The 22,517-nt window shown below is 40.2% G+C and overlaps 1 protein-coding gene and 1 long non-coding RNA gene across 7 annotated transcripts; one reads left to right on the top strand and one right to left on the bottom strand.

The window, feature by feature from the left end:
• Nucleotides 1-689: 689 nt before the first annotated feature.
• LOC106869002 (afadin- and alpha-actinin-binding protein A) lies at nucleotides 690-22,393 on the top strand. 6 transcript variants are annotated; one of them, XM_052975932.2, is made up of 14 exons: nucleotides 690-1,571; nucleotides 10,765-10,870; nucleotides 12,208-12,338; nucleotides 12,595-12,763; nucleotides 13,213-13,348; nucleotides 14,031-14,097; nucleotides 14,218-14,374; nucleotides 15,084-15,177; nucleotides 15,363-15,461; nucleotides 17,976-18,094; nucleotides 18,610-18,786; nucleotides 19,369-19,459; nucleotides 20,016-20,136; nucleotides 21,139-22,393. In XM_052975932.2, exons 2-14 carry the CDS (start codon nucleotides 10,766-10,768, stop codon nucleotides 21,701-21,703), a joined length of 2,031 nt encoding a protein of 676 aa, XP_052831892.1. In that variant the 5' UTR covers nucleotides 690-1,571; nucleotide 10,765; the 3' UTR covers nucleotides 21,704-22,393. The 6 variants fall into 6 exon arrangements, with proteins under 6 accessions (XP_052831892.1, XP_052831890.1, XP_052831895.1 ...); XM_052975930.2 differs by having other exon boundaries at nucleotides 693-1,571; nucleotides 10,696-10,870; XM_052975935.2 differs by lacking the exon at nucleotides 690-1,571 and adding an exon at nucleotides 3,030-4,819.
• Nucleotides 1,584-2,763, bottom strand: LOC149131361 (uncharacterized). Its single transcript, XR_016238096.1, has 2 exons — nucleotides 2,628-2,763; nucleotides 1,584-1,743 (listed from the first exon to the last, which is right to left on the bottom strand). It is a non-coding gene; the product is annotated as an uncharacterized LOC149131361 (long non-coding RNA).
• Nucleotides 22,394-22,517: the final 124 nt, after the last annotated feature.

Here is a 22,517-nt window from a genome sequence, read left to right as displayed (position 1 = left end):
ACACACACATACATCAATATATATCACTCATATACTCTGTCTGTCTGTCTCTCTCTCATAAAAATGGTTTTCAGTCAGAATTTCCAACCATATGTATTTAGTTGTTTGATCAACCAAACTACATCCTCCTCATTGAATCAGCGTTTAAGTGGCTGAGTATTCCACAGACACGTGTACCCTTAATGGAATCTCAAATAGAATCAGCCTGTGTGAGCATTACTGGTACAATCCAGCCGACGAGCCTCAGTACAGTTTCCACAAGATGTGGATCAAGTCGAAGTTATAGAAAAAGACACGTAACGGAATCGAAACTAAGACTTTACGATCGTGAAGCGAACTTTACGATCGCGAAGCGAACTTTACGATCGCGAAGCGAACTTTACTACTCGGTCATCCTGTCCCTGCTGCCTCTCAATATAAATGTGACGAACTAAACTGGAACTTATATAAACACACTTTCTCTGGCACATCTATAATAGTCTGTCACATACATTCACGCTCTCCCATTCAAATACTCATTCACACATATTCTCTCTCTCTCTCTCTCACACACGCACATATTCGTCCACTCGTCCTCTCTCTCTCTCTCTCTCACACACGCACATATTCGTCCACTCGTCCTCTCTCTCTCTCTCTCTTCTCCTACATACTCTTATCATTTCTATTTCTGTCACAACTTATCTATCTGTCACACACACACACACACACACACACACACACACAGGGTGATTTGCGACTCTCTCTCTCACTCTTTCTTTTTCTCTTTCTGATTTTTCTTTTTTACTATTTCCCTTACTTCGGCTTTTTTTTTTTTACTAACGCGCACGCAAACACACACACATACATATACAAACACACACACATACATATACAAACACATACACAAATAGATAGATAGATAGTCAGATAGCGCTTCGCCGTTCAACTTCCCCTCTCTAGTTTTATACTTCTTTCTCTTTCCTTCCCTTACCATATCTATTTTTTTTCTTTCTCCTCTCTCTCTACTTTATTTCTCTCCTACTTCTCCCTCTCTCTCCCTTAACATCTTTCCTTTCCTTCCCTCTGAATCGTATTCACTCTCTTTCTCCTTCGCTTATTTCATCTCTCTCTCTCTCTCCCTTTCTCTGACTCCTCCCACTTCGCTTCTAACAGAAGACACTTGTACCCGATTTCGTTTCTGTTATCTTCTCCTCCCTCTCTCCTTATTCATATTCCTCTTACCTTTGCTCTAACTCCTCTTCCCATTGCTTCCTTCTGTCCTCATTTCTCTTTCCCTCACCTACCGTTTCCCCCTCCCTATATATATTCCTCCCTTTCTCTCTCTCTCATTCCTTCAGCTGCTCTTTCTGGCTTGTCAGCCAAAATAACCGCTAACTTCAACAGACTCCCGTCTTCGACCCTGTCTCTTACACATCCATAAAAGTCGGTCCTGGCCTTCTTTGGCTCCAATTCTCCTTCACCATTAGCAGCAATGTCCATTTCTTTCAGCCTCAGTCGGTCCCCACCCATGGACTTTTAGGTTCTACCTTTTCTTTCCCATTCGACAAGACAAGACTGGACAAGTAAAACGCGTGAGTATAGTGTTCTGTTTCTTTTACATTCAACCAGTGGGAAATCCTTTATTTACAAAGAAAACAGACTTTTGGTATTGATTTATTTCACTTCTCTTCTGTTATGGTAACCTTGCAGTTTCCCCTCAGTAAAACAATTCAAAGCCGCCCTCTGTCTCTGTCCATTTTCCTTCTGGGAAGATAAGAAAACTCTATCAATAAATGAAATACACACACACACGCATAATAATAATGATAGCGAGTAGGAAGTCAATAATAGATTAGATTACTTAAACGATGCTCCAACATGGCCTGAACCGTGGCGGTTAAAACGAAATACATTCACTGATGTTATTTTCAGTCCCTTCCAAACCGAACTAGGTCGAACACTGAAGACCAGTCTCTCTCTCTCTCTCTCTCTATATATATATATAGGCTATATGTGTATATATATATATATATACACACGTTTCTTTTTTTATTAATCGTTAAAAGTTACTCAAGGGCCGAGAGTTTCGTGCGTTGGCATTTACCAAACACACATGTAGGTATATTGCTAAATATATATGCCATGCCCACAAGTGTACCATGGCTATATACATATATATATATTGCTGAATATATCTATATTTTCTTGGTGTATGTAGGACTCTCAGCTCTGGGAAGGAAATGCTGCCGGTTTGGTTGATTCTACTTCCCCTCGTGTATGAACGGTACTCTGTATTTCACCCCCCCCCCCCCGGGGACCAGAGAGATGATGTGGAATTGAATTGAGGACACCGGTAGGTTGGTAGAATTCCGATGTCGTTTGAACACGGAACGTTTGCGATTCCAAGCCAAAACAACTACCGCGAAGCAACACTTTAATTCGACCGAACCCCCTTAATATGGTTTTAGCTTTAAACAATCGAGAGGGGGGGGGGAGACTGGCGTTGAAATACTTTCTTAATTTATGCTTCAACAGTACATTTACAACAATTGGAACGATACCAACATTGTGTGTGTGTGTATATGGTGTGTATATGTATATATATATATATATATATATATATATATATATATACACATCTTTCTTACCAGTTGCATAATGCCTGGGTAACTCTAGTCATTTTTTTTGCTCATCTTACGCAATTCACCCTTGGCTTGTGTGTGTGGTTCTCTTTTCGAAGTTGAAATGGTGTGTATAAATATATACACACACGCGATATTCAGGCCATGCTTGTTGCCGTCTTACATTCATAAATACGAGTTGGTATTTCAGACGATAAAATCCCCGTTTACGTTGTAATGGTTTCTACACTCCCTGCTGGTGCTAGTATTGTTCTTACCAACACCATTTGTCCTACAAATATATATATAATTCTGGCCATTATTATTATTATTATTATTATTATTATATCTGTCTTCACCATATTCATTGTTCGGCAGTTTTGTAAATCAACCGGAATTTCAATTGCTTTTATTGGAGTTATCTCCCTTGTTCGTGTTTTAGATTTTTAAGTATCTGGCGAGTTTTTGTCTACCAATGGCACAGATAATCTTAGTGAATCGATGTTTTTAAGTCGCTTTATAAACTAGTGTCACGCAGTTTCGTAATTGTCATGTAACAGTTGTCATGTTTGTTATGGAATCTGCTTATGATTGTCAAATATCTTTCGTCTCGAACGAAAATTTGAAATCCATTCAACCATAGTTATGGTCTACATTCGTCTCTACTTCCGATATTTTTATGTGCCATAAAGCAATAAATAGTTGGTGTGTGTACACACACACACACACACACACACACACACACACACACACACACGGGGCCTGTATTGCCTCTTGTATTGGAACAACTTTGACCTCAGCCTCCACATTATAAAAGATTGGAATATATCTTCGTACGAGGATATGATTTAGGCTGAGGTCAAAGTTGTTCCAATACAAAGGGGCAATGCAGGCCATTCTGTTGTTGGAGGTTCTACAGAAACGGGTCAAACCACCGTTGCTCCGGTTTATGCTCGAAGCTAGGACAATTTCCATCCACCTGCAAGACATTCACCTTATTTTAGTTAACCAAAATGATACTGGTAGAGTTATGGTTGGGATGTTAGGGGCCCCTGTTCCTAAACTCTGATTTCAAGACACATCTGTTGCCCGTGTACATGTCTTCTTTGGCAGTATTGTCCCATTTGTTCAAAACGAGTTGCTGCAGATGAATTGGAAGGTCCACCTTACAAAACCGAGAGGGCTCTGAATGTGCAGACCTCTGGATAGCCATTGTTATCTCGCCGGCTCTTATGTGCAGGCCATCCAGGACAAACATTAGCCAATGTGTCCTTTAAGACGGCAGGGTGTAGGTTTTTGATTGAGATTTGTTATTTCTGGCCAGTCGAATCCACGGTGTGTATTGATATGAAATAGTTGTTTGCTTTGTATAGTTTTTATATATCAGCGTTTCTCTCAACGGTAAAGGAGTTTTAATTCCCATCTCGGTCATCATCGAACGGGACACTGACCGACGGCGTTCTAACTATGGCCATCTTGTTTATTTGACTATATTATTGGACAATATGACCGCCTCTTTTAAAGGCGGTAGGACAATATAAGAAAGATTTGGTTACTATTTCTAGCGAAGAAAGCGTGGTTTGTTTAATCTCAGATTAACTTGGTGGTCAGAGCGGCCCAGTAGCCACCATCCTCATCTTTTTACTCTTTCAGATGATATCTGCAGGATTACAATATCCAGTGTGTCCTTCCCTTTTCGAGATGATTGCGTGTAGTCTGGTGGTATTTGGTCGCTGTTTCTAGTAATTCGAGGAGCCACATAGAAGCCCGTTGTCTGTTTTAGTGACTTCAATTTCAAATGCTTTCTCTGGTCCTCACCGTGTGTGTATGGATGTGTATTATGTATATATGAAGGCGCCTGGCGGTTAGGATGCGATCGCTAGATCATGGGTTCCATCCCCGGACCAGGCAGTGAGTTATGTTCTTAAGCAAGACACTTCATTTCACGTTGCTCTGCAGGCTGGAGAGTGACAGAATCTGTCATTGAAAGACACGTTAAGTTTTTAGAACTTGGCTTCTTTTCGTTAGTGATTAACTTTGGGAGTCCAGTAGATTTATTTGTTAAACTAACGTGTGATGGGGGTGGGAGTGGGGTGAGCTAGTAAAGTAACACGGCCGTTACTCTCTCTAGCTTACATTGTGTGATTGAATGGTACCGGATTCTCTTTCTGAGGACCTAGGGATTGTTTCAAACAGTGGCTGTATTACTAATTGCTCAGGTATGATTAAGTCGTTGTAATATGTGTGTGAACATATGCTGCATATGCACATCATGTGTGTATGGATGTATTTGTACATGTCTTTCCCGGCGAGCATTCCTTTCTCGAAGTGAAGCGGTTCCGAAAAGGTATCGCAACACGCACGCATATGCTCTGCTCACCCCCCCCCCCCCCCGTTGGTGTTTGTTATTCTAAGTTTCTGAAATGGATATGATGTTCTGTATAAGTGGGTGCTTCTTGTCTGTCATCTGGGACCGTCTCCTCTCACCTTTTCTATAACTACCACCTTTCCTGTATTACCACCACTACTCGATTTCTATATTCCTCTGGTCCATCACCATCGTCTCCTCTGTAAATCACACCGACTCCGTCTTCCCTCTCTAACATCATCTTTATTAACCACCACCACCAGAGAGATCCAGCCTCGTTTCCATGTTGTTTGTAAACAAACTGTTGCAAGGATTCTGAACAGGTTAAGGCAGGCGCGCGCACGCACATATCTCCTGTGCAGGTAAGATATATTGTACAGGTATTGCCTATTGGTGTGTGTGTTTATATAATTTTTATTGCTTTGCCAAATTCTACAACGCTGTTGTCATGATTATGGTTGCGCTAGAGAATTAATCTTTCTTGTGGCTTCTTACTTTCAAGTAATTCATTGTCTGTTTATTAGAGGTGGTGGTGGTGGTAGCAGCTTAATGCTTTGAAATACCGCATTGTGTGTTAATAGCGGTAGTAGTAGCAGTGGTGGTGCTGCTGTTAGTAATTCTGTTGCCAGATACCAGAACTCTGCTGGCAGTTTATAGGTTTCGCTGTAACCTTAGTTAACTTTCTTCTGTGTACGATTTTGGATATCATAGGTAGGTAACATTGAATGTTTTATATATAAATACCTGACTGTCTGAGAGTGTGGGATGAGGGAACTTGTGTGTAACTTGTTGAATATTATAACAGGCATATTTATTCTCCGCTCGTGAAGTGTCTAAAACTTCTCACAAAATGGAGCTTGGTGGTGTTCGATTGCGCCTCGTTACATTTCGAGCTCAAATCCCGTTGAGGTCGACTTTTTGTTCTTCCAGAGTCTAGAAATTAAATATCGATCTGGTACTTGAATCATTGTAAGGCCTTGTTTCAGTTAGAAATTCTTGTTGTCGTTGTGAGGGTGGTGGATGGCAGTAGTGTACCGAACTAAAAGTTTTGCAGTATTTGGTTACGCTCCGAGTTCAAATTCCGCCAAGGTCAATTTCGGTTTTCGTCCTTCCAATAGTAATTAGTACAGACAGTTGACAATATCACCTCTTCCTCTCCCTCCCCTATATTAGATGTCAATGTAATATGTACCACGCTAAGAAAAAGAAAATGCATCAGTACTGGCAGTGGGGGACCAATTTGTTTGTAAACCCTTCTGAGTGGTGCCCCAGCATGGTCACAGTCGATTGACTGCAACTAGTAAAAGATAACAGATACATAAACGGTCGTATGGAAAGTCATAACATTTCATAAATTTTTGTTAATCTTGTAAATAGGTGATGGGTTGTGGAAGCTGCAAACGTCTGCACTTTCCTCTCCAACACAATCGCATTCGGCGACGGAACAGTTTCTTATACAATCCTGTGTGTGTGTGTGTGTGTGTGTGTGTGTGTGTGTGTTGCAGCTGCTGAGATGGAATTGTATAAAGATGTAAGAATTGCTGACCTACACAAATTTCCAACCTAAACAAAGAGCATCCTGCATGATGTCAATGTGTGTAGAGAGTTGTCTCACAAATGTGATATCATCATCATCACCTTTTAGAGGAAGATAATAACAAGAAAAACAAATTCGTTTCTCTTTGCAACTTAAAGATAAAAACTATTTCTAGGGATGTTGCAGATATCAAAATGGAATGCAAAGGCGGTAACTCCATTATCAGCTGAATCCAAAGTTTTAAGAAAATATTGTGTGTGTGTTCCTCACTTCTTAGAACTGGTTGAATGAGACTGGTTGTATTCTACAGCCAGATCCTCTTCCTGGTGGCAGCCTAATCCTTGGTTTCAAAGTAAAGTGTTTATTGTTGCACAGGGTTTTCCATATCTAAAAATGGAATTTGTGGGAAGGATAAAGAACACAGACTTCACAGCTGACAAAACGATGTCAATGTGGGCAGACGCACAGCAGGCTTCCATACAGTTTCTACTTATCAAATTTCACTGGCAAGACATTGGTCGACTTGTGACTATAGTAGAAAGCACTTGACCCCATGGCAGGACCGAACCAGAGACTATGTGGTTGTGAAGCGAATTTCTTTGAACTTCTTGATCAGTTATGTCTGTCAATTTAACTTGAAAACTTTTGGTTGCAAAGTGAATTTCTTAATCCAGTACTAACACACACACACCACATTGTGTGATATCAGTAGTATGAAAACTTGTTACAACAAAAGGTGTGTGTGTGTGTGTATATATATATATATATATATATATATATATATATATATATATATATATATATATAGTGTGTGTGTATATATGTATGTATGTATATATATATCTATATATATATATAAAATTATATATTTATTATCTCAGCTACAGAAGCGGTATTGTAAAACTAGAATCAGCAGTGTTCCACATTCCCAGCTAAAGCTAATTAGCTGTTGTAGTAGTAGTAGTAGTAGTAGTAGTGGCATTAAATGGCAAGCAAATCTCTGTAAAATGATTCCATGTTAAATACACACCCTGACAAACATTCCACATGTAGCTGGGCAAAACATTTATATAATTGTGTCTCCATTATATTCCAGTCTACACTAATATAATTGGTGAAATATTATCATGTTCGTTGTGGGGTGTTGGTTTTTCTTGCCCTGGGGCCGGCCATGATCCAGCAGGGATGTGGTCAAAGATATTCCCACCATTTTTCCTTTAATGTTTAGAACTACAGTGTGATTAAAGGAAGATCTGGCTGTCATATCTAGCAATTTGAGTCACCATATAAATACTCGTTCATTAATTTATTTTGTAGTGTGTGTGTGAGGCCTCTTCTACTCCATTCCCAAGCTGACCAAAGCCTTATGATTGAATTGATTAATGGAAACTGAAAGAAGCTTCTCATGAATACGTGTGCCTGTTTGTATCTCTTTCTCTTGACATTGTGCATTGGTTGTAAAACAAGCATGACCATTATCCAAGTTATGTCCTTCATTTCCAATGTTCTGTGGGGGGGGGGGGAACAGGTGAGGGTTGGTGACAGGAAGGGTACCTGGCTGTAGAAGATCTGCATCACCAAATTCCATCTGATAGATGCAAATATGGAAAAGTTGACATTAAAATGTTATGGAAGCTCATCCATTTAGAAAGCTCTGCTTTACTGACTTAAGAATATGTTGTGAAGATCAATCCTGATTGAGCTGACTTATGATTAAAGATATTCCATATTTTCTCAAGACACATTACTTTGAAGATCATATTTATTCAGTGTGTATCTTTTAAGATAGTCTGATGTTTCACAAAAATTGGCTGCTATTTCTAGCCGCTGGAGTGACCACATACAGGCATCTATTTTTGGTTCCTGTCTATGTCTACATGTGTATTGGACCTGACAAACCTTCATTTAAAGTTCCTCTCTTCTTTATTCCCTCATCTATTTCCCTAAACAATTTACCTCATTATTGCCACCACCACCACCACCACCTCCTCTCTCTTCTCATTCAACCCTAATTTACTACAGTAATATATTCTCTTTTCCTCGTTGCTCCTTCTTTTCTCTTTCTCTCTTTCTCTCTCTCTCTCTCTCTCTCTCTCTCTCTCTCTCTCAGTTTTTGGGTGGCTTTTTTCTTTTTTTACCATACTATGGAAAGGTCAAAGCATTTACAGCAACTCCTCCCCCCTCCCTACATCAAAAGCCTGCTTTTAAAAAGGTTGTTTCTTAAAAGCCACCGTTTAACTTACCAAAAAAAAAAAGCCCAAGTTCTTGTTGGTGCTTATTCAATTGTGGCAGCTCTGTTGTTGAACTAAAAGACTGGTTCGTTAGAATTACTTGTCCCACATTACTAGCAAAGGGCAACCTGTAATTATGCCAGGCACAGTCATCACCCTTTGAGGTATTTTCAAAATACCCACATAGCCAGGGGTTGTTTTACTGAACTGTTAGGTGATAGGGATGTAAATAAACCAACGCTGGTTGTCAAGCAGTTGGATGGAGGGGACACACACACACACATGAGCTTCCACACAGTTTCTGTTTACCAAATCCACTTGGCTGATGTGGGGGCTGTAATAGAAGACACTTGTGCAAGGTGTTCTGTAGTGGGATTGAACCCCAAGACCTCATGGTTGCAAAGGAAGCTTCATAACTGGACCCACCTGGCTTGTGACTCTGTTATGAGTTCGTATGTCATGGTGAGAAGAGGCCCCTATTTGTGTTGCTGTGAGGAATGATTAATCTCTGAAATGTCACAATTTGGTCTCAGATGAAAAACAGGAAGAAGTTATTTTATTCTTTGCCAAACTTGGATGACATTTCAAGTGAAAGATGTCAATCATCTTTCCACTCAACTGACACGTATGTTTGTTTCATAAGTCAACCACAGATTATACTAAAAGTTATTTTGGCAGCCAATGTAGAGGTGCATGGCTTAGTGGTTACGGTGTTGGATTCATTTATCATAAGATTGTGGTTTACTCAAATCAATCCTGGTACTTATTTCATTAGTCTTCTTTGCTGAACTGCTAAGTCACAGGGATGTGAATAAATCAACACTGGTTGTCAAGCAGTGGGTAGGGCTCACACACACACACACACGATATGCTTCTCTACAGTTTCATCTACCAAATTCATTCACAAGGCATTAGCCAGCCCAGGGCCATGGTACATGGCCAGACAGTTGCCCAAGGTGCTGTGCAATGGAATTGAACCCAAAACCTCGTGTTAGCAAAGCAAGCTTCTTAATTCCCCTGCCATTTCTGTTCTTATTTGCATTGGAATGTTTCCTGGATAATTCTGGCTGATGCTGTTTATTTTCCTGTTCGTTTCCTCTCCATATTAGTCATTCATTGTACACCTATCACCTGTGTCTGCAGCTAATTATTTCACCTGTTTACTCACATTATTATTCCACTGAATCATTTGTCTTGTCATTGTCTCTGATAACATTGTTCGTCCAATTAAATATTTTAAACTTTTAATTACTCGAGTGGTGGTGGGGGATTCGTTACTAAGTGATTAATGAATAAAACTCCATGTAAGCTAGAGTGGTAAGCTGTACTTACCCCCATGGTACCTGTCTACGGCTAGATGGACTGAACTAGAGCCAATACTTAATGTTTTGTTGGTTACCCTCTAGTCACATCAGTTCAACAAACTGATTATAGCTACTCCAGAAATTCCAGCCATGGCCCCTTTTCAGACTGTATCACTAGAACTATATTGTCTGTTGCATGCTTCCTTATACAAAGGTATGTGTTGAGAGATTTGGTTGCTATTTCTAGCATTTGGAGCAACCCTGTAGAAGCTCCTCATTGGCTACTGATCACCAAGTTGAAAGGGATTGGTGTTACCTGATCATCTATGATAGATTGGCATTTTATCCAGGTGAGCAGATTCGTTAGATGGATATATCTCTGAGCTGCTTAGAGGACAAGAATAGTGACCACACGTGGGTGCCACATGTGTACGTACTGAACCTGTGTATGAGATGGGGTTGTGCCACACTGTCTAGCAAATTCCACTGTAATGGTGTGAGTCGGCCCAAGGCTTGAAGGTATTGCACAAAGGAATTGAACCCAAGATCAAACGGTTGTGCAACAATCTTGTTACCCCACACAACCACACCTGTGCACAGGTGAATGCAGTTAATGCTTAACTGCTGTTTTTTTTCTTTCTGTTTTTGTTTGTAGGATGGATTCCTTGTATGGGAACAATGTCTGCTCTAAGGTTCTCTATGATAAACCCTTTTCGAATTGCAGCATGTTGTCGGACAGCTACCTTGACATGTACCCTTACAGCTATCCCTACAGCAGCAGCGTCTGTAACCAGGAGAACGTTGAAGACTGTATTATACACTTGAACAAGGTAACTGTTTTCACTTTGCTTTCATTGTTTGTGTGTGTGTCTGTCTGTGTTATTTGTGTAAGTTGAGAAATAAGATGAACATGTCCCATGCAATATCCTAGAAATGGCTGAAATGGTTGGAAAACTCTGACCTGTTTTAGTGGTGAAGATGATGATGGTCAAGCCCCAGGTCAGACTTGATCGGGCAGGCTTACTTTCCTTTAATACATTAAGGCAGTGGTTTTCAATGGGGGCCCGAAGAAGATTTTGTTAAAACTTATGAGCAATAAATTGGTTACACTTGTACAATACACAATGTTTCATTTTTTTTGTATACAATGTTCTACTTGTAGCCGATTGTTAGGGTTTTATAAACGATGTTGTTTCAACCCAGGGTTGCCGTCAACCCTGCCCCCAACGCCATGCCTCCCACCCATCTGCATTGGGTTCAGAATAAGTCTTTCATATACGTCCGTAAGTTGTGTGTGGCTGCTGGGGAAATGGAAACAATGTCAGGCATTGATGGATATTATTAGAGGTGATGGGGCACGGGGTGTGGCGTTATTTCAAGTTAATGGTGTCTTGGTGCTGTCTTTAATATATCAACCACAAAGTTACAGTTGTAAAAGAAATTGTTTTGGTTATGAATGGCGGGGGGGGGGGGGAAGCAGTGGCTTGTGTCAGTGGTGACTGTTTGTGTGTGTATAAAGATGCGTTTATATGTATGGAAGCAAATTTTTCAGCACCTAATTAGTGTGTGTTGTTTAGTCTCTGGTCAATCTTGACTGACCAAAATCCATTATCTGAGGAATGAGCACCTCTATCCTTATCTTGGGTATTGCATACCTAGGACTATGTTATTTAATGTATCCCTTCCTTCAGGGCCCAGGTTGAGTGATTATGGAGGGACTAGTCCTCCACACACACAACACCCTCTTGTCTCAAGGTCTGTAGACCAGATCTGCCCTAATCTGGATTAGTTTAACCAAACAATTTCATTGATCTCTTGCCTTGGTGGATGTATGTCTACATGTTAAAAATTGTAGTTTGTGTGTGTGTGTGTTTACTTCTCAGCTGTAATGTAATTGATGTGACATTGTTTCTCGTTAAATAATACCATATTTGATGGCATATAAGACTCATCTTTCTCCCCCCCACCCCCAAGATCTCAAAAGAATCCTCATGGGCCCAATATGCCAAGTTGATCTCCCCCGCACCTCTACCCAATGAGCTTTAACGCTTTATAAACTGTTTTTCTTGACTGTGTGTCTAATATGTGTGTGTGCCATTGAATATGGATCATTGTTGAAATCTTGCTAATGTTGTCTTCCATGTTCTTTCGCCTTCCCCGCTGTCAGCTGCTACAGAATATGTGTCTACCAACGATAAGCAATATGTCCAACATCACCGTCCCTCTCGTGAACATCACTTTTGATTTACTTAAACGCATTCAACAGGACACAAAGTTTCGAGAGGAACTGGAATCAAAGTAAGTTAGCAATTGCTTTTGCTGTTATTTAACCCAAGGTCTGTGTTTCTCAAATAACCAGTGCAGATATCCACAGCGCCTCTGTCTTTAAAAAGACAATATGATTTGAGAAAAATTTAACTGCTGTTTCTAGCATGTTGAGAGATCACATAAAGGCTCTTTCATCAATTTTGTTTTCATTTTTATTATTGAATTTTGTTTTCAGTTGTTACTGATTTCACTTTGTCCCAAATGACCCTCTGCCCTTGTTTTTCAGAACATCTCGTATAATAACCGACTATGAACGCTTACAAACCTCACAGATGCGACTCAAAGACGATATTGAAAAGCTAGAACGGGAAATTGCAATTCGACAAGGAAAAGAAAAAGAACTTGCTACCAAAAACCGTTCTCTCTGTTCTTCCATTAAAGCTGAGAAGGATGAGGTAAGCAAAACGATTTTTACATCCATCATCCCTTTTATTAGCCTTGTCCAAATTGTTGACTGGATTGCATCCATCACCTGTTTTCTTTACCAATTATTGCTTGTAGGGTCTTGCAGGTAGAACCCTCTGGCACCTCCTCCATAGCATCCTATCAGAAGCAACTATCATTAGACTTTCCATCTGGATTCCCAAATCTGGCCAAATAAAAACTATGGATACTATCCAACATTTTCATTCTTGGTCTGCCCCTGGATCTCCTGGTGGTGGGGTCAGCTTGAAGAATTTCTCTTGTGATTCCTTCCTGTAACATTCTAATCACATACTAAATAGTAGTGGCTCAACTTAGAATCTCAAGAATGTGAATTTGCTGGTGAGGGTCATAATGAACCCAGTTTATCTTCTGCTAATCGGTGCCTTCATACCTGTCTGTTCTCTTTCTTGCTCCCCAGGTGAAACGACTGAACTCTACAATTAACCACAGGGAACTCCAGTACCGACATGACTCTAAGAAGAATGAACGGGAGATGAATCGGTTGAAGGAGAAGTTGAGTCAGGTTCTCATGGAGAAATCTCATAAAATACTTGGTGAGTTTCCTTTAAGTGACATGTTGTTTAGTCCAGGTCAGCTAGATGCTCTTCCTGCCACCAATCCTCTCCTGTTTCCAAGCAATGGAATATTTTCCCTATGCTTGAACATGTTTACACAAAAGATTGCAAATAAACACCTCCCCTTATATATTAGGGATGCTTGTTTACAATTAGTGCATAATGTCAAGACAAGGAGATGCACATGCATGCACACAACGGGCTTCTTTCCAGTTTCTATCAAACAGATTTACTCAAAGCTTTGGTTGACCTGGGACTATTGTAGAAAACACTTGCCTAAGGTACCAGACATTGGGATTGAACCCAGAACCATGTAGTTTTAAGGTAAACTTCTTAACCACATAACCACACTTATATCTTTTAAAAATAATAATTTCTAATTTGAATGCAAGAAAGAATTTTTGCATAATTATCTTTTTAGTAATTAATGTTATTAAAATGTTTATTAATGATGCAATGTCTTCACCACCTACAGCGTTGGGTCATCACTCTCTCTCTATCTCTTTCTCTCTCTCCCCCTATCTCTTTCTCTCTCCCTCTCCCTCAGACAGTCCCTTGTCTGAAAGAATGGTTGGCATTGCTAAAATTTTGAAGGAAAGACCAAGTTTTTGTTAGACATTTGTTTTGAATTTTTTTTTCAAGCTTGTTGTTTCTGTTGTAGGTCCTGAGATTCTGAATGCCTTACCAAAAACTGACGGCAAAAGGGCCACATGGAAAACCAATTCAAAGTAAGAGGAATCCTTTGTACATCTATTTTCTCCCATTTTGTATCGGAGCATTTTATAATCTCTCTTTGTTGTCTGAAATATTTCTTTAACCATTATTTTTGTCTTCTTTTATTCTTCCAGTCAAGTTGAAGAATTCTACAGCATGATGCTGAGAGATTATGAAAAGAAGTTGAAGAGCCTTCATGCAGAGAACCACGACTTGGAGAACTTCATAGAAAAGATTGTACAGACTTTAGAGTCCCTGGTCGAGCAATTTAAATTTAAACTCAACTCTGTGGTTTGTTTCTTTCTTCATCTCTTGTTTTCATTTAATTTCACAATCTCCTCTCCAGTATTCCAATGTTATGTCCTCTTTTTCTCCCTCATTGGTCTATGGCTATGCTGGAGCTCTCCTTTGAAGGGTTTTAGTTGAACAAATCAGCTCTGGTACTTGTTCTGTTGGTTTCATTTGCTAATATATATATATATATATATATATATATACGCATACATACACACACAGTGTAAGGAATATCTTCTGTAAGAAGTGAAACCAGTTTGAAATTATGTACTTTGATGTATTCTTGCAGTTATGGACTTTGATGAGTTTAATGCATTCTGAAGTAATTTAACTGTAATTATGTACTTTGGAATTAATTGACAGCAATATAAAAGGGAAGAACTCTTATACTTATATAACAAGTCTTGGGCCACCAGTGTTGCCAGCTTTATATTCCAACACCCACCCACCTCCTACTTTCAACGTTACCATAGTGATGTTCCCCATCACCACAACTTGAGTCAATGAGGAAGTCTCCATATGTTTATTTGACTTGCTAAAAATAGTAGCCAAGTTCCATCAAATCATATCCTACAAGATTAAAAAAGGACACTCTGGGTTCTCTGCATGTAGAAAAAAAATGGGATGGTCATGGCTGGAATGACTCACTGCAACAACCACCACCACCTGTATACATCTGTATCACTCTGTTTTGTGTTCCTTTCAGATGCATGTTGTAAACGAAGTAGATTCTGAAAGTGATGCAGAAGAGATGGACGTGGCTGAAGGCAAGAGTTCTTTCAACCCAAGTGAAAGTGGATGTAAGTATAAAGAGGCTGCCATTCAATTTCCAATGAACTTAAATGTAGTTATTGTTATTTCATCTGTCGCTTCGCTCTGAGTTCCAATTCCGCTGACTTCCAACCATGCCTCCCTCCCCAAATTTATGACCTTTTTGTTTGTAAGAAATAATTCTTATGAGTATATGTTGTTGGTTTCTTTACAGATGAAACTTGTGTGTCATTTACAAAGTGCCAAAAATTACTCCAAAAGCTTAATCGATACTGTACGACCCTTCACAATTATCTGGAGAACAACATTAAAGGTAATTATTGTGTTGCGTTAATTAACTATCGAAGGCACAAAGGGTAACCATTTCCTGCTAATCTATGGTAGGATTTCACCCCAGCACCAACAGCTTAGCAGAACACACGAGTTAGTGGAACATTGGTCAGTTAGGATTTAATGTTGTTTAACAAGGCAGCAAATTATTAATTTCGGTCCAGAAGATTGGATTAGAAGAATTGTTTGAAGATCAGGCAGGCTATTTGCAGCATCTCTTGTAATTGTTTGTGTTCCAAGTTCAGTTCTACCTGGGTACAAATGACCAGAACTGATCCCCCAAGGACAAGAGAGAATCCTGCCAAATGTGCAATTGACCCAGATGAATGGGAGAACTCTGCAAATGTTGGAGCTTCATCTTGCTCTTGAATGGAATCTCGCAGCTGGAAAGAAAAATAAACAAAATGTGGAAGGTGGAAGTAAATTTACTTCACAACCACATGGTCTTGGTTTCAATCTTACTGCACAGCTCCTTGGACAAGTGTCTTCTACTATAACTTTGTGCTAGCCAATACCTTCAGTAAAATTTGGCAATAGATATCATCATCATCATCATCATCATCGTTTAACGTCCGCTTTCCATGCTAGCATGGGTTGGACGATTTGACTGAGGACTGGTGAAACCGGATGGCAACACCAGGCTCCAATCTAATTTGGCAGAGTTTCTACAGCTGGATGCCCTTCCTAACGCCAACCACTCAGAGAGTGTAGTGGGTGCTTTTACGTGTCACCCGCACGAAAACGGCCACGCTTGAAATGGTGTCTTTTATGTGCCACCCGCACAAGCCAGTCCAGGGGCACTGGCAACGATCTCGCTCGAAAATCCTACGGGAGCCAGTCAGGCGGTACTGGCAACGGCCACGCTCAAAATGGTGCATCTCATGTGCCACCCGCACAAGAGCCAGTCCACGGGCACTGGCAACGATCTTACTTGGCTTGCCGGGTCTTCTCACGCACAGCACATTTTCAAAGGTCTCGGTCAGTAGTCATCGCCTCGGTGAGGCCCAATGTACGAAGGTCTTGCCTCACCACCTCAGCCCAGGTCTTCCTGGGCCTACCTCTTCCACGGGTTCCCTCAACTGTTAGGGTGTGGCACTTTTTCACGCAGCTATCCTCATCCATTCTCACCACATGTCCATACCAGCGCAATCGTCTCTCTTGCACGCCACAACTGATGCTTCTAATGTTCAGCTTTTCTCTCAAGATACTTACACTCTGACGGGTATTCACATTGACATTACACATCCAACGGAGCATACTGGCTTCATTCCTTGCGAGCTTACGTATGTCCTCAGCAGTTACAGCCCATGTTTCACTGCCATGTAGCATGGCTGTTCGTACGCATGCGTCATACAGTCTGCCTTTTACTCTGAGTGAGAGTCCCTTTGTCACCAGCAGGGGTAAGAGCTCTCTAAACTTTGCCCAGGCTATTCTTATTCTAGCAGCTACACTTTCAGCGCACCCACCCCCACTACTAACTTGGTCACCCAGATAGCGGAAGCTATCGACTACCTCTAGTTTTTCACCCTGGAATGAGATAGAAGTTGTTTCCTGTTTGTTTGCAGTCTTTATTGCACCTGAACATCTGCCACAAACAAAAACTAACTTGCTAGTTAACCTGCCTTTGATGTTGCTGCACCTCTTATGTGTCCATAGCTTGCACCGGGTACATCTTATAGAGTTACTACCTACTCCTTTTCTACATACTGAGCAGGGCCATCTACCTGAAGGGGTTTGTGTTTTATCTACCTTCCTATTTATTAGGATTTTGGTTTTAGCTAGGTTGACTCTAAGGCCCTTCAATTCTAGACCTTGCTTCCACACTTGAAACTTCTCTAGTTCTGATAGTGACTCCGCAATTAGGGCAAGGTCATCAGCATAGAGGAGCTCCCAGGGGCAACCTGTCTTGAACTCCTCTGTGATTGCCTGGAGGACTATGAAAAATAAGAGGGGGCTGAGGACGGAACCTTGGTGGACCCCTACCTCTACCCGGAGGTATATATAAATATAAAACCCAATGGCTTATCTTTATAATGTGAAGATGTGTGGCCTAGTGGTAAGGTGTGTTAGATTCTGTTGTTTGATTCCCAGACTGGTTGCATGTTGTGTTCTTGAGCAAAGCACTTCATTTTGTGTTGCTCCAGTCCACTCAGCTGTGAATGGGTAACCCTGTGGTGGACTAGCATCCCATCCAGGGGCAATGTGGGCCTGCTCACCCAGCCAGCCTATTGTGATCAGTGTTGTATAACGACCTCCGATCGTCTGGTGGGTGACATGATTTATAATCTTTTGCCAATCACTGCAACTGTGTTGATTGTTTTCCATGTGTCACAGTGATATCAGGGAAAGATAAACCATTCTGTTTGAACAGATATTTTGTGGTTATTTGTGACAAAGGAACACACACACATTCCATTACCCACTTGCTACTGGAAATTCACTCAATGATTGACCTAGATGAAGCTTTTAATAACCTTATTTTTCAATATTTTATCAGATCCTGAGAAAGCAAGTGCTAAAACTTTAGATGCTGAACAAGAATCAGAACTGGATTTACTCAAGACAAAACTTCAACAGTATAAAGAATTGGTTGCTTTCCAAGAGGAAACCTTGCAGGTGAGAATCTTCTGCGCTGCTGCTGTAATCATTTGATGCTGAAAAAAGATACACAGGCATATTGGAGCATAATAATATTTAAAGCATTTTTGCATACCCCCCCTCCATCACTCCTTTTTCTTTGTCTTCTATCAAATATGGTTGGTTTCTTTAACATTGACTGGGATAGAAACAATACAAGATTGGCAATGTTTTCTTTGCTCAGAAATCTTCATAATCATTTCATCATGTGATGTTTCTTAGCTCCATTTCGGTCAAACAAGGAAGCTATGACAAAGGCATTCCAGCCATGACCATCCCGTTCAATATTCTTGTATATCAGAGTCTCTATTGTATCATTCATTTTTGAGGTGATAGTTTGAGAGATATAGCTCCCATTTCTAGCATGGTAAATGACAGTATAGAGGGCCCTTCATTAACTTGTTTTGTTTGTTGTTGAATTAAAGCATTTCTAAACGAGTCCCTAATTTTAATAGATTGTTTTTTTTTCTCTTCTTTCTGATTGCCATTTATAGAAGTTTGCCAAGAAAGCGCCAACTGAGAATTCAAGCAACTCGTTTCTTCATGAAACGCAATTAATTCAAGAATACGAACAACTGGAAATCAAAAAGAAGCTTTTCTTGGAGGCAAAAGGAAACTTTGAGAAAGAAAGGTTACAGCATCTGAATGAAGCCATGCAATTAGCTGAAGAGGTAGGTGATTCCCAGGATCTAAAGTTGTTTTTTTTTTTTCTGTTTAACGTCCACTTTTCCATGCTTGCATGGGTCAGATGGAATTAGTTGAGGAAAATTTGATGTCAGCCCTCTCCTGTTTCCATGCAAAGCAATAGTTTCCTGTGGCTGGACCTGGAAGATTGGAAACACAATATTTCTCTGATGGTGACACTCGTTCACACCTCTAACACAATGTTAAGATGAGGAGACACCTGTGTGTGTACACAATGGGCTTCTTTTAGTTTCCATCTCCCAAATCCACTTGCAAGGCTTTGATCATCCTGGGGCTCCAACAGAAGACACTTGGCCAAGGTGCTGAAACCACAGAGTTGGGAAGCAAACTTTTCAAACACACACAGCCATGCTTGCTTCTTTCCCACTTCAAATGTTTAATAATAGTTTTGCAGCATCCATGGGCTTAATATGTCCTGCATCCTTGGCTGCAGAGGCAATATCAGTGTCCCCCCCCCCCTCCTTTTCACTAAACATCTCTCATCTCTTCCACTTCACAACTTCTGTTGCCTTTTCTTTGATTGTTTTTTCAAATTTATTTGTCAACAGAAAAAGCTTTTTAACCTGGAGAAATGTAACCAGATGAAGCAGCAGTTCCTGGAATTGACTCCCAAGAAAAACCCTGCAGAATTACTCCCTGGTGAGAAATGAATTCCACTTATTTTTAGTTCCAAAGTCTTCAGTTCCATGCCTTTTAGCATTTTAGATTTCTCTGTCAAATGTGATGTCTATTTATTCACATTGTTTTCAATTAATCCTGGTTTATCTGATAGCTTTGAGATATCAATGATGTGATTGTTTATTTTTAGAAGGACCTTGTAGGGTTGGCAAGAGAAGCCAGACCCAGACAATTTGAACATAAAATACGGAGGATATTTTGACTGGATATATTCAGTTTAAATGTTAAAGGGTCAATGAAACTGGGGATCAGCCTGAATCTGCTCCTGATCCCTTTCTTTCCAATCTTCAGTACATTTTATTAGTTAACAGCAACAAGAATAAGAAATGTCTTTAAGTGAAAGGGTTAAACTTCTGATATTTGCATTCATTATTTTGTCTTTTGTTTTTTCCTGTTGTACTGAAAATATGTTGACAGTTTATAAAAAATACCTGGTATTTGGACAAGGTCCACTAGAAACAGCAAACAAATCAACAACAACAACAACAACTTTTGGTATATTTTGTGTAAATTTCAGCCTTAACCGATTTTCTTTCTGCTACAACCTCGAGTGAAGCCATGTTGGACTCTTATTCCACTCCAAATACGGAAACCGTCTTCAAGAATTCAACCTCTTGTCATGAACACCGGAAATGCAAGTGAGTTGAACGACTTCCATTCTTTTCAATTTCCTACGAAGGTTCCAACCGAAAACCTTAGAATTTGTTTGTTCCATCTCTCACCGGTATTGAGTACTACGGACTTCTTAACAAATTTCTTTTACTTGTTTCAGTCAGGGGACTGTGGCCAGGCTGGAACACTGCCTTAAGAAATTTCGGTGAACTAATCTACACCCCCCCCCCCTACTTAATTAGTTTAATGTCTGCTACTTATTCTATCAGTCTCTTTTGCCAAACCACTAAGTTACAGGACACACACACAACGGGTTTCTTTCAGTTTCTGTATACCAAGTCCACTTACAAGGGGTGAGTTAAATATTAGCCCCATGGCCCAAATGTAGATTACAGCCCACTTAACCCCCCCCCCCATCCCATTTCCTACATGGATGACACTTCAACAGCTCTCGCTTGCTGCCATGTTTCTCTTAATTGTTTTGGGCATCTCTTATGACGCAGCTGAAGGCAGACTGAGGCCCTCTTGCCATCCGTGATCCTGTGGTACATCCAGGACCTGGCTGCTGGTGAGGTTAAGAGCTGCCCCAGCACTTGGCTGTTCCGTATTTACAGCAATGTGAAATGAAGGGCCTTGCTCAAGGACACAATGCACTGCTTGGTCCAGGGATTGAACTTATGAACCTTTCTGTTCATGAGCCAAACACCCCAACCACTACATCTCACCTTTTCAATGTGTAGGGAAAGAATGAAGCTTATGTCCATGCAAAAGCCACCAACTGCCCAGTGGCCAACAAATGCATGAACTTTTCAGACCTGCAGCCCCCCCCCTCATTACTCACCTCTGACCAACAACAAATGTTTCTTCTTAAATTTATTGCTTTTCAGTTGTTTCTTCCTTCTTTTCTCTTTATTTATTTATTCAGTTTTGTAGTTTAAGTTTTTGTTTTCTTTTTTAATTCACTAAGTAGTTGAGTTGTTTGTATATCCTTCTTTCATTGCATTTTTTTTTTTTGTTTATTTCAACAGAAATTTGGCATCGGGGGATGCAGCTCAAATGAGGAACCATCAACGGAATTCTTTACTGGATTATTCAGACTTCATTTTAGACAAGTTGCCGTACAGCTTGGATGATTCTCGATCTAATTCAAGCAGTTCCAATCCAGTGAATGTTACCCCAAAATGTCAGTCGTACACTTCCTTGGCTGCATCGAACCATTCTCCATGCAGCTCTGCCTCGGCACCATCAGGGCTCAACTCTGAAGAGTCCAGTAAAATCTGTCACTCTTCAAGTCTTTTCCAAAGACTAGATTCTAGTAAAATCTTGGACTCTGGTAAGATCCTCTCCTCCAAAGCTTTGCGCAATCATTTCTCTCAGCGGAGACGGTCGGATCCAGTTTGCTCAATGAACAACATGGAAGTCCGCAATCTTGCCGCTTCGTCCTTACACAGCTGTGGTGAACTCAGCCATAAAACACACTTTGTCAGCCTCAACTCCTTGAATCGGTCGCTTTGTTTGCAGGACCAGCAGGAACCTCAATTCCAGTCACAGACTAACTTTTTACAGGATTTCATTGATCCTTTTGACCTTTAAAGGTCATCTGCTGTCATCACCATCATCATCACCATCATCAGTATCATCATCCTCATCATCAAATGTTCTGTTTGTTTGCGTTTAAAAATACTTCTATTTTTGTTCGTTCTCGTTTAAAATTATATTGAAATTTCTGCTGTGATCATTACAATTTGTAAATACTTATTTATCAAGAACTTTCCTTTCTTTTTTTTTTAGTTTTCAAAATTTTTCAGAAAAAATTTTCCTAAATTTTCCAGTTAACTTTGTTCCTGTTATTAAAAATAAATACTCTCTCTTCCCCCCCCCCCCCCCCGCCCGAAACAAAAACGTTTTTGAAATTCTCTGTAAATAGTTCTCCATTTTGTAAATCAAAGCTGTTGGCTGTCTTACTCCCCCACCTTTTTAACTGCATAATATGAATTTTAAAAAAACAAAACATCATATTCTTTGCTTCTTTTAAGTTTTTGTTCCCTGTCCAATTCTGATGGATTTCTTTTATTTCTTCTCCCCTTGGTCATCTTTCATTCCCCCTGCCCCCTACTTTCCTTTCTTCCCTCTTCACTTCATTACCCCTCCCCCCCCACACACACAGTCTCTGTATCCAAGAGACTCTCTCTCTCAACACCTGGTTGTCCCCTTAATTTCACCCTAACAATGATTTCATTCCAAGCAATAAACACAGGAATAAGTTTTGTTACTGAAAAACAATCTTTCTTGTATCTTGTTTTTTGTTTTTTTTCTCTTTTATATTGTACAACATATGAGGCTCCCACAGGGAACCCTCCTCTGCCAATTTCAACCAGGGTTCAAAAGCATCTCCTACCACTCTCTT

The sequence above is a fragment of the Octopus bimaculoides genome, chromosome 23, assembly GCF_046866305.1.
Source record: "Octopus bimaculoides isolate indiv1 chromosome 23, ASM4686630v1, whole genome shotgun sequence".
NCBI classification, from domain to species: Eukaryota; Metazoa; Mollusca; class Cephalopoda; order Octopoda; family Octopodidae; genus Octopus; species Octopus bimaculoides.
This window is presented reverse-complemented; position numbering and strand designations above follow the sequence as displayed.

Excerpts from the sequence above, each read along its gene's own strand:
- LOC106869002 (XM_052975930.2), top strand. The coding sequence starts at position 10,697 with ATGGATTCCTTGTATGGGAACAATGTCTGCTCTAAGGTTCTCTATGAT. Across the intron at positions 15,178-15,362 it reads CAACCCAAGTGAAAGTGGAT|ATGAAACTTGTGTGTCATTT; the intron begins GTAAGTATAAAG and ends GTTTCTTTACAG. Across the intron at positions 19,460-20,015 it reads CCCTGCAGAATTACTCCCTG|CCTTAACCGATTTTCTTTCT; the intron begins GTGAGAAATGAA and ends TGTAAATTTCAG.